The following is an 11,661-nucleotide window of genomic DNA, read 5'->3' on the forward strand; positions in this document are numbered from 1 at the left end:
ACTTGGACCGAATACCTAAGCACGTTCAGCCAGTGTCAGAACTTGTGAAGCAGAGGAAGGAATAGAAAGATATTATAGGCAAGTTTAAAATCCAATTTACAGTATTCACAAAAAATATCACATTTTAAGAAGTTAATTATACAAAACCTTTTCTATGAATACAATTGATGAAAAGGAAAAAGAAAATCTTCTTCATTTGAAAATATAAAATAGTAAGACATTAATCTTTAAACTATTTTTGAAAATTGTTGTAATCCATTTTTTTTAAATCGAATGGTTATATATTATATATATCATTGTTCCTTTTTTTTAATTAATTCAGATGCATATATGACCATTTTCTATAAAACAATTCCATCTCAATGTCAATCCTCAATTTACTAAAGAAACTTAGCAATAAAATTACTTTAAAGATTCTTATATCCTTGTATCTTCATTTCGATATGATCTTTAAGACGTTTATTATCAATTGTAATTCTAAGACAAATTCTCCGTATATCTCCATAGCTTATTATTAATATTTTTATAATTCCAACTTCAATTGAAGCATAAATTAAAATTAACAAAATATTTAATTTACATAAACTTCTTCTTAATAAAAATATATATAAAAATGAAAAGTGACTAAAAATTCAAGATGTCTGAAATAAAGTTTTCTATAAAAGAATAATGAACACTACAAGGAAAATCCAATTTATCTACGGACAAAATCCGTATGTAAATCAACATTGCCTACGGATTACTCACGAAAAAAAATTCGTATGTAATTTACCTACAGATATATGTCCGTAGGTAACAAAAACAGCATTACCCACCCACAGGTGGGAATCAAAGCCAAGTCCCTTGAGATATGTCCATAGAAGCTTTTACCATTACACCAGTCAGGTTTTGTTGTCATGTTATGATTATTATTATATTTATAAGTATGATTATCAATATTAATATAATTAATAAAATAAAAATTAATAACATTCTTCAAATATTTAATATCATCATTATTAATAATATTGTTTAATATTATTAATATTATTAAATATTATTAATATTATTATTATTAATATTATTAAATATTATTAATATTATTAAATATTATTAATATTATTAAATATTATTAATATTATTATATATTATTAATATTATTAAATATTATTAATATTATTAACTATTATTTATATTATTAATATTATTAATATTATTTATATTATTAATATTATTAATATTATTTATATTATTAATATTATTAATATTATTAAATATTATTAATATTATTTAAATATGATTAATATTATAAATATTTAGTAATATTATAAATAATGTTAATATTATTAATATTATAAAAAATGTTAATTTTATATATATTTTTATTAGCACTATTTATATTATTAATGTTATTATTACTGATATTATTAATAAAGGAGTGAATAATGGGTGACTTTGAGAGTACAATAAATAAACATGTGTGATTCCCCTCAACCTATATCTAAATAAAAAAAAATATTAGGGTGTGATAAGATTTCTTTCATAATTGCCTTTGAGGACTCCCTAATAGATATGTTTTCTGGCATGGACAAGTACAAAATATGGATATGCTTTTCCTAAAAAAATAATGTACCATTACAAGAAAATCATCAAATAGAAACTAATTTTAGAAATAAAAAATAATTAGTTGCAATAATGACTAAATTAGAAACTATTTTAAAAACTAAAAAAAAATGGTTTCTAAATTACTTTATATTATTGTTAAAAAATTTCTAAATTAGTATCTAATTAGCTACCAAAGTTTTAAGTACCAATTATTTAGATTCTAAATTTGGTAGCAAAAACCTTAATTGCTAATTAGATACCAATTTAGAAACCATTTAATAATAATTAAAACTAATTTAGAAAAAAAAAGAATTTTAGCCTCTAAAATTGTTTCTAATTTAGTCACTATAGTAACTAATTATTTTTTGTTTCTAAAATTTAGTTTCTATTTCATGATTTTCTTGGAGTGTAATTTTTATTTAGAATAAAGTTAATCAGAAATAACATATCTGAATATATATTTAATTTTGTTAAGCTATGTGTATGTAACATGAAACATGTCAAATTAGAAGCAAATGAAAACTGAATATATAAATATATATATATATATATATAAATATGAACATAATTTTTTTTAGAATTACGCATGTGATTACTAATAAACTTTTTAAATTTTGATTATCTTTCCATTTTATAATTCTCACGTTTCTTAAAAGAAAAGTATTTACTTTGGGGCATTAACTAAAATTCAAAGTGTACCACGTACTGTTTCGTTTAAAAGCTCTATGATGATTCGTTCTAACATTAATTTAATTTAATCCTATTTTCTCACGAAGAAAAAAAAAATTATAAATTTAATAAACTAAAAATTTAAAAACTAATACAAGTAAAAAGAATTAACTAATATCTTGAAGTTAAATTTGCGTAAGGAATATATATATATATATATATATATATATATATATATATATATATATTATATACAATTTTTTAAATAGTGGAAGATGACGAGTGTGTACATATCCGGCTATCCACATATCCGTCCCAACACTGATTTCCATCCTTATACCTTATTTTCATTTTAAATTACTAATTTTTTTAAAATTTATTAGGTAACTTACAAAAAATTTATATTATTTTTTTATTTCTTAATTATGCAACTTATTTCTAGGTTATGTATTTAAACATTCTTACTCTTTTCTATATAATTATTTGACATTTATCAACTTGTTATTTGATACTTTCATTTGATATTTATACAATTATAATGTCTTTCTTTTGATATTTATATAATTATAATTTTTTTTTTTGATATTTATATAATTATAATTTCTTTCTTGGTAATTCACATTAAAGAAAAGAAATGTGTATCCTTTTTATATTAGATAGTTCATAATATCATGTTTCATTTGCTGTAATTTTTAGTTTTTATAAATAATTATTTAATTGATATTCGAATCAGTTAAGGACAAGTACAATATACTTGTTTCTAGATAGAGATAAAAATGAGACAACAAATTCATTAGCATTAAATATATGAACGTAGATGGAAATAAGTTTTTATTTCAATGATTGGGATGAAATAGTCAAACTCAGACCCATTCCGTCGTTTTACCATCCTGTTCTAAAGATAAATATCACCACCAATGTTTGGCAATGAAACTTAACTTGGATAAGGGGATTTTTGCTTGGGAAGAGTCTCAGGTATGCTAGTTGTTTGAGGTGGTATCCTGTAAGAGCCTCGCCTAAGAGATTGAGGACAAATGGGTTTGGAAGGGTTGTGAATCTGCAGAGTTTTCTGTCAAGTCGACTTACGATTTATTAAGGGGAGAGAAAACAGAGGATTAAGACTCTTTCTTCAGCTCATGTCACTTCTTGGAGGATGATTGAAAACAACATTGCTACCAAGGTCAACCTGGAAAGACGAGGGATTCAGGTTGAGAGCAACCTTTGTTGTTTGTGTAGGGTGTCAGAGGACACTACAAAAAAACGTGTATATAGTGGCGGTTATAATATGACGGTTATTAAAAACCGCCACAATTAGCTGTATAATACGACAGCTTCGTAAGCGCCATAATGTTCCTTCGAAATATGGCATTTAGAACCGCCATAACTAGCTTTCAAAATAAAATTTCTCCCGCTTTTCGTTCCCTCCATAACCTTCATCTTTCCCCAAGTTTTTTTTCGTTTTCCCCTCTTTCACTCTTCGAAAATATACCTTTGACTCTTGGAAATGTACTTCTTTCACTCAACCTCTAAACCCTAACTCTCACCCTCATCCTCTTTCAATCTTCACGTTCCTCCTTTCCTTCTCAGCCCCATTTCATAAACCCTCCCTCTCACCCTCACCGTAATCGTTTCCTTTTTAGCCCCATTTCGTAAACCCTCGCCCTCACTCTCAATGCAATCATTCCCTTCTCAGTTGTATTTCGTAAACCCTCACCCACCGCCCTATTTCGTTCTCTCACCGCAATCGTTCCCCTCACTCTCGATTTAGGGTTTTCAGTCGCATTCGTTCTCCCTGCAGTCGTTCTCACCGAAAAATCGTTCTCGTTTGTGCAATTTTTGGTCGCCATTACCACCGTTTGTCGCAAGAGGTATGTCTTCTAATTTTGTGGTTTGCAAATGGGAAACGATGCTTTAATTTCCAGTACTCTTTGGTACCCAAGCCTTTAAATTTTTTTAGATTCGTGGGACATTGGTCAGGGGTGCACGATACCAAATACTTGAAGGAGGCACTGATCTTTCTGTTTTTGTATTTTTGTTATGTAAAATTGAGCAGAATCATTCATAAAATTTAGTTAATTGTTTATTTGGGGGTTGACTTGCTTTTGAAAACGTGGTTGATTTTGATGAACAGAGGTCTGACATTCGAAAGACGATGATGAACTTGTTCCTAGGACAAGCCATGGAAGGGAGAGTGGAGAAGAAGATGAGGGAGACGGGAGAGTGGGTTGCCGCTAATGCCGAGGCCAAAATCACTTCTTCCAGTACCTTCTCCTTTCACCAACTCCAATCTCATTTCTAATTTAATGCTAATAATCTTAACGCCATTCTTCTCTTCTTCTGTTGTAGGAAAAGGAAGATTTCTGTTTTTGGTTCAATGGATGCTTCCAATTTGGATAACATTGTTCCTAATAGCTTCTGGAGGCATCAAAATACCATTCACCAACGCCTTTCTTGACGATCTCCTCATGTGATATATCATTTGGGTAATTGAAGTTTAATATTTAATATTTCAAATCCTTTGGCTTTTTGGTTAATGTTTAAATAATAAATATGTCTTGTTTCAAGAATTTAATGATAAAAATAAGCTAAACTCTTGGAATCAATTGATCATTCATTTGATTCAATGATGCATTTTGTTACTTCTTATGCACTATATTTTGGTATGACATGTGAGTTCAAGCAAGAATCACGTGATGGATTCATGGAAGCTTGTTTACATCTTGTAAACCGTGATTTTGATGCATGGACCAAGGACTTTGTCACTCTTGGGTATTAATATTTAATTATGTTCCCTTATAGTTATTAGAGTGACTATTGTTATTGAAATAAGATATCACTTTTATGGCAATTTTGGAATATATTGTTTCTTTCTGGATTTATTTGCTAGTTATATTTTATTATTTCGCAATACCTTATCATGCGATTGAGAAATGAAAACTATTGCTATATCAGTGAGTTTGTTTCCCCTCTTTTGAATTTCACTTTTTGCATCATTCATCTATTCTTATGCCTCACTACTATTCTTTGCTTCTGGGTTACCTTTCGGGGTGTCTCAGCTAGTTGTCTATTTTTTGGGATCATATATGCCAAGTGCTGTCAGGAAATGTCCTTACACTTTCTTGGGCGTTAAAACGGTCTACTCTTGACTACAATAATGAATGGTTATGTAGTTGTGAAGTTGTAGCTGCATCCCCGTACTTTTAAATCGTGTCTAACCGTTCTAATAGCCATGATTTTGTGAGTTTTACTGACTTGTAAATAAGAACTTTCAGCTGCTCTCGTAGCTCTTCAATTCGGTGGAATAAAATTTTCTAGAATTTGAGGAGTTTATGATAGACTGCAGCAGGTTAGTTGTTTGTGCAATTATCTTAAATGTAAATTGTGAATAATTATTTCTAGTTAGCTTATCTAAAGTTCCTTTCTAAGAGTAGAATATTTATAATGGATAATGATATATACAACAACAGTTTTTTAATCTGTCTTTTTAGGGTAGAGGTGCTAATCTATATATCTTACAAGATTATGTGCAACATATATCAATTGTATATATCATCTCATAACCTCTTTCTACTTTCTTTTTAGCTCCATAATTTAAGTATATATTTTTTTTTCTTGTGATATCATTGTACACATGTTTTATTACTATAATTGTGAAGGTGGACAATGTTTCAAAAATATGTTTTATTATTATTTTTGTTAGACTGATTTTAGCATTTTTTTTACCTTTGTCTATTCGAAATTGTTTCTTAGAGCATCTTGGAAGTTTTGAATCACATTTCAGGTAATAAATTTATAATTATAATATTTGTTTCACCTTTACTTTTGGGTGGACTATCATTGTTTCCCTTGTATTAACAGTGCTACATTTCTAGCAATCATGGTGCATAACTTTTTCATATTTGATATAGTCCATCCATTTGTATAATTCCTTGCACATCTGCCTATTTAATTCCTTGCACATCTGCCTATATAATTCCCTGCATATTTTTCTTCATTATAGTACTATTTTCATTTATTTTTTAAAAATTAAAAATTAACTTTAAACATATTTTATTTATTTCAGGCACCAGATGTTGGAAGTGATGTTCCATCACCAAACCAAAACATTATAGGATCAAGTGGAGGCAACAAGGCGAATTAGAACGTGACTTGTAATATGTTCAAATATGAATATTAATATTTTGACAATTTAATGTTATCATTTTGATTTACTTGTAGTTTTGATTCCTTTGACATTATCAACTTTGTTCTCTTAATGAATGAATGAGGTCATTTTTTTATAGATATATTTCTATCATTCAATTATTAATATTTATCAAGTTTAATTATATTATGAAATTAATTTGTGTTATGACATAATTATATTATGAAATTAAATTGTGATAAGAAATTTATTTATAATATAAAGTTTAATTATATTATGAAAAAATCAATTATAAGAACATAATTGAATGAATTATTAAAAATATTAAAAAAAATAATTTAATATTCTAATTACAATAATGATAATGGTTATTGTAAATGTCATATTATACCGTATTAAGTGGCGTTTAAAACTGTCGTTATTTACATTGAAATTGGTTTACCCAGTTTTAAAATTACGACATTTATAACTGACGCTAATTAAACGCTTAAAACCGCCTCTTTATACAATGCATAATATGGCGTCTGCTACAACGGTTCTCAATTGACCGCCACATTAAACTTTGTGCCGGCAAGAATTCTGGCGGTACACGATACCGCCACAGACGTATAATGCGGCGGTTAAAAACGTCAGTTTTTGCGAAAATAACCGCCGCATTATACACGTTTTTTTGTAGTGGGAGTCGACAAGTCATTTGTTCTTTTGTTGCAGAGTCACTTGACTAGCTTAGAATCTTTGTTACGCTTGGTTAGGAGTGAGTTCGGCAAATCTTCTCTCTCCTGTGTCACATTTCGAGCAATTCAAAATTCTTGATGCGACAACTTCAGTTAATCTTATTTTGGATAATGTTTGGATTGCATTGGTAAGCGAGATTTGGAGGCATATGAATAATTGTTTATTCAACGGAGGAGTGGTAGACTATTCTGACTTCTCCTTGACACAGATTAAGGTATGATCTTTGATCTCGTTAAAGGTACCATCAGTGAGTTTCTCATTCTCTGATTGGTGCCTATATCCTTTGATATGTATGTACTCATTAATAGTTGTTGATAGGGTGACGGAGTTAGTCTTTGAATTTTAAGTCGCTTTTTAGCTAGTTATGATAAAGTAGGCAGTTGGAGTTTTCTTGAAGTGTGTGTCTTTTTTACTCTGTAAGAGGGTTGGACTACCTCTAAAGTGGACTACATTTATTATATCTTTTTTTCTCATAAAAAATCATATTTCTTGTATGCAAGTATGATTGAGTAAACGAGAAAAATCCATTCTAATTAATTTTGAGCTAGGGAATTACATGAAATTAAAGGAAGAAAAGGTAAACAAGATAAAAATAAGAAGTTTTGGCAATAACATGTACTTAAATCCTTCACAAACTAATTACAAAGTAAAACCAGGTTAATTGTCTTTTGTTTCCTTGTATGATTCTGTTAAATGTTAATTAATTTCAGAAAACTACATCACTTGGCCCTTGTGCCAAATAATTAGCCTCTCTATATTGTTGCTCAATGAAAACTCCATAAGACAACTGAAAATCATCAATATAATTTGCAGCTTCATATTCCATGGATGCATGCTCCATCATCTCATCTCCATAAGGGATCCATGCATTCATCTCATCAAAGGGTAAGGAAGAGATGATGTTCATGTCAACCCAATGATCAGGTTCACTGTCTGATGTGTCCAGGTGTCCCATCTCATAAATTTGACCAATTTCAGTGTCACTGAGTTCTGCCTCCAATGACTGAATCATGCTCACAAGTCTATCATCGCCATAGTACTCTTCTTCCTGTGTTTCTTCCATCAGTGACATGAGGAGAACATTGTTGGCCTCTGAGAACTCCATTCCAAACTCAAACACACCCTCTGAGGAAGACATGTTACAATGGAAAAATGAAAAAAAGAGTGAGAGACGCTTTGTTCTTTGGTTTATGGATATGGTTAGAGTGAGAGAAGTAATTAAGGCAATGGAAGATGCAGATTGCTTTGAAAGGTGAAGAAGGGACCATTATATAGGGAAATAATGCATGGTACACTAATTAATATATATAAAAGGTGGGGTTGCTTTTGTTTTGCTTGTTGCTACTCTAGTACAATATATGAAGAACAAATTATGCAATGAAAGATAAGATTCATAGAATTGTGGCTAAGGCAATACCTATATAATTATGATGAAAAAACTATTAATTGTTTGACCCATTGATGTCTAGTTGTGGAGCAACAGGGCATTGGGGGTGGACAATATATGGTATTAGGGTAGCCATAATGCACCCACTAAAGGTTGCAACAGTGGGGCATCAGAAACCAGACAATATGCCCACCTAATGACCAATAATTAAGTAATGCGATTTTTTTTAAAAGGAATTTGTAGGAACCACCCATGATTAATAATTTTGTAAGACTGTCGGCTATGGGTTGGAAACCTCAATGTGACCATGTTAGAGAAGAAAGTGAAATGATTTGATTCTTGATTAGAGGAAGTTTCAATGTCAAAATTGTAGCATGTCCAAGAATGAAATTATCTTCTTTTTGTGGACACCCTGTACCTAAAGAGACCTCTATTATAATTGTAATGCAAATAAAGGAATGAGGAATTGGAATATGACAAAGAGGTATGGAATGAATACCCCACTCAACCATTGAGTACCCTCGACCACAAACACCAGAATGTTGAATGAGAATTATTGGAATTAGAGTGAACCAGCACTAGCTAGAAATCAAAGTCAATCTGTTCAACTAAGTCACAGGAAAATCTGCAGGTCCAAATGAATTTTGAAAGGATGACTATTATAAATGGACTTTTAAACTTATCTCTAATTGATGTGATTCTCAACATACTCCTCATGTTAAAATTGTCATCTCAAATATGAGACTATATATTTATGGATGATTTAATAGTGGTTTGACAACGGATAGTTTGACAAGTTTAACAAACTTTCGTTAAAATAGATTTTAAATGACTTTGATATCTTTTTAAGAAATGAACTTTTAAACTAACTCGACTTTATAAAACCGATTTATAAGATAAGATTTGAACTCATACATTATGAAATATGTTTATCTTGATGTGAGATATCCAATAATATATATGAAATATTTTTATCACTAGAGATTTTCAATAATCACTTGTGTAATTTAGCTAATAATTAATCCCTTTTACTAGAAGTTCAAGCATGGTTAAAAGACATTTAAAGAGTAATGTTGTATATTTAAAATTAAATAACTCCCCTTTACAATTTTATAAAGCTTATATTATTCCTGTCTATATTTGTCATAAGTGATTATTTATCTTTTCAAGTATATATATTTCATTTCAAGACAAACAGTACATATATTAATGTGCATTCAGAAGAATATCTGAGCATAATTTGGACACATATGGCTTTATGAATAGGATGTGGCATTGTAACAGATGAGAAGTGTGGTTTAGAATCATGGTGGCAAAATAATTGTTGTGGTGTTTAAATCTCTTTGGAAAGAAAGGTTCATATGAAGATGCGTCCTATACATGAACCACCGGCATGCAGAGAAGGGACGTACGTGGTAGCAGTTGGTAGAGGGATATGCACACGAGGCACCCACGTGGGTGTTCGTTTGGTGTGAAACCAACACTTGCACGACTAGTCCCATCTGTATAATTAATGTATATATTTATGATTACTTAGCCATGTATGTCTTCTTGTTTAAGGGAGAAAGTCTCTAATTGATGGAGACTTGTAATACGTGTTAGGTATTGTGTTTATATCTGTATATCTCTGCGCATGCACGCTATGATATCAAAATTAAATATTGAAAGATTTAGGTGTTTCTATGCATGCTGGCGTGTAGTTTCAACTAGGGATCCTAATTCTTCTTGTCATGTGGCGAACAAGGTGTTGTTTGATGCTCGAGATTTGTAACAATTTTATAATTTGTGTTTGGATCATTGAGGTAAACTTGGACAAGCAGATTCGGAATATGTGGATCCCCAACAGATCGGTTTCTTGTGGAGTTGGAGTATGTCTACTTATGGAATATCGGATGATGAAGAATTGTGTAGCCTTTGTTAAAATTCCATTAGTTAAGTCAGAATATACTAATCTTCAATGAATTGGTTTATTGGCATCAGAAATCGAAGACTTGTATTCCCATGACAGCCACAACTCCTTGATAATAACATAAGACTCTAAGTTGTATGAAACAACTATGAATTGAACTTAACAAATTCCTGAAAAATTGAAATGGCTTCCTATTAAATCATATACTGCCTGGTTCTATAATCACTGAGAAATTACCATCTCAACGTAACTATAACCACCCCTTATAAAGATGAACACCACTCTATAACTCAAGCAATAGTTATTCGTACATGTCATACATGTCATAGATGTTACAGGTTAAGTGTATAAATATAATTTCAAGAGTATTTCTCACTTACTTAATACTTTACATTTACTTATTACTAGGATATATTTATATATTTTTATATTTGAACGTTGAATAGTCTTTTACCGGTGGACTTCCGTTCGACTTTATTACTAAAGCTCGACAATCCTTTCTAAAAGAAATTGACTCATTCACTCAAATCGGATTCTCCAACTCGAACGACTCTGTCTTAAGTCCAGTAAAAACATTTGGCATCCACCGTGGGGAGGTGTCTTGGGGAAGACAAGTCTATAACAAGTGTTCTCGTTGGTAGACCTCGGACAGATTGAATGGGCAAGCTCCTCTTCTGATTTGTCTCCAATTAGTGCCTCGAGGTACTTGGTGCTCCAATAGGACAAAGGGGGCTCTACCTGTTGATCACACTCCGACAATGAAGTCAGTGAGAGCATTCCAAAATATCAAATCAGTTTCAGTCTCAAGTATTCAGAAACAACATACATTTACTTAGGGTCTCAAGCCCTTTTTATAAATATCCCTTCAACGGTTTTCTCCAATCTCAACAGAGCAAGATTTCAACAAGGAGAATATAATCTCAACAATACACAAACCCTCCAGGCTCGAGCCGAGCTTGGCTGGGTGAAGAGTCTTTGTAGCGTTGGCAACTAACGTTACGCTTTTGTAGTGGGTAGGTGAGGCGTAGTTACCGAAGCGTTTCCTGATGAGACATCCTACCACACTAAATCTAGAGCGTCCACGTGGCACGTGCATCAACGACAAGGAAGCACTGTCGCTTCATCTTCTTCTTTCGAATAATTAAAAACCCATTTTCTCTTCCCTTATTTGTTACGCAAACTTCTACTCTTAGAACTTCTCTTACTCAAAAAACTTTCTTCGCACTTCTTCTC

The 11,661-nt window shown here is 30.8% G+C and overlaps 1 protein-coding gene across 1 annotated transcript; it reads right to left on the reverse strand.

Moving 5' to 3' along the window:
• Nucleotides 1-7,637: 7,637 nt before the first annotated feature.
• Nucleotides 7,638-8,374, reverse strand: LOC150027468 (uncharacterized). The gene has a single exon (XM_090302452.1). The coding sequence runs from the start codon at nt 8,268-8,270 to the stop codon at nt 7,839-7,841; it is 432 nt and encodes a 143-aa protein (XP_090158578.1). The 5' UTR covers nt 8,271-8,374; the 3' UTR covers nt 7,638-7,838.
• Nucleotides 8,375-11,661: the final 3,287 nt, after the last annotated feature.

The sequence above is a fragment of the Phaseolus vulgaris genome, chromosome 5, assembly GCF_051622355.1.
Source record: "Phaseolus vulgaris cultivar YP4 chromosome 5, ASM5162235v1, whole genome shotgun sequence".
In the NCBI taxonomy this organism is placed as follows: Eukaryota; Viridiplantae; Streptophyta; class Magnoliopsida; order Fabales; family Fabaceae; genus Phaseolus; species Phaseolus vulgaris.

Bases quoted from the DNA above. Each gene is read 5' to 3' on its own strand.
- LOC150027468 (XM_090302452.1), bottom strand. From the start codon at position 8,270: ATGTCTTCCTCAGAGGGTGTGTTTGAGTTTGGAATGGAGTTCTCAGAG.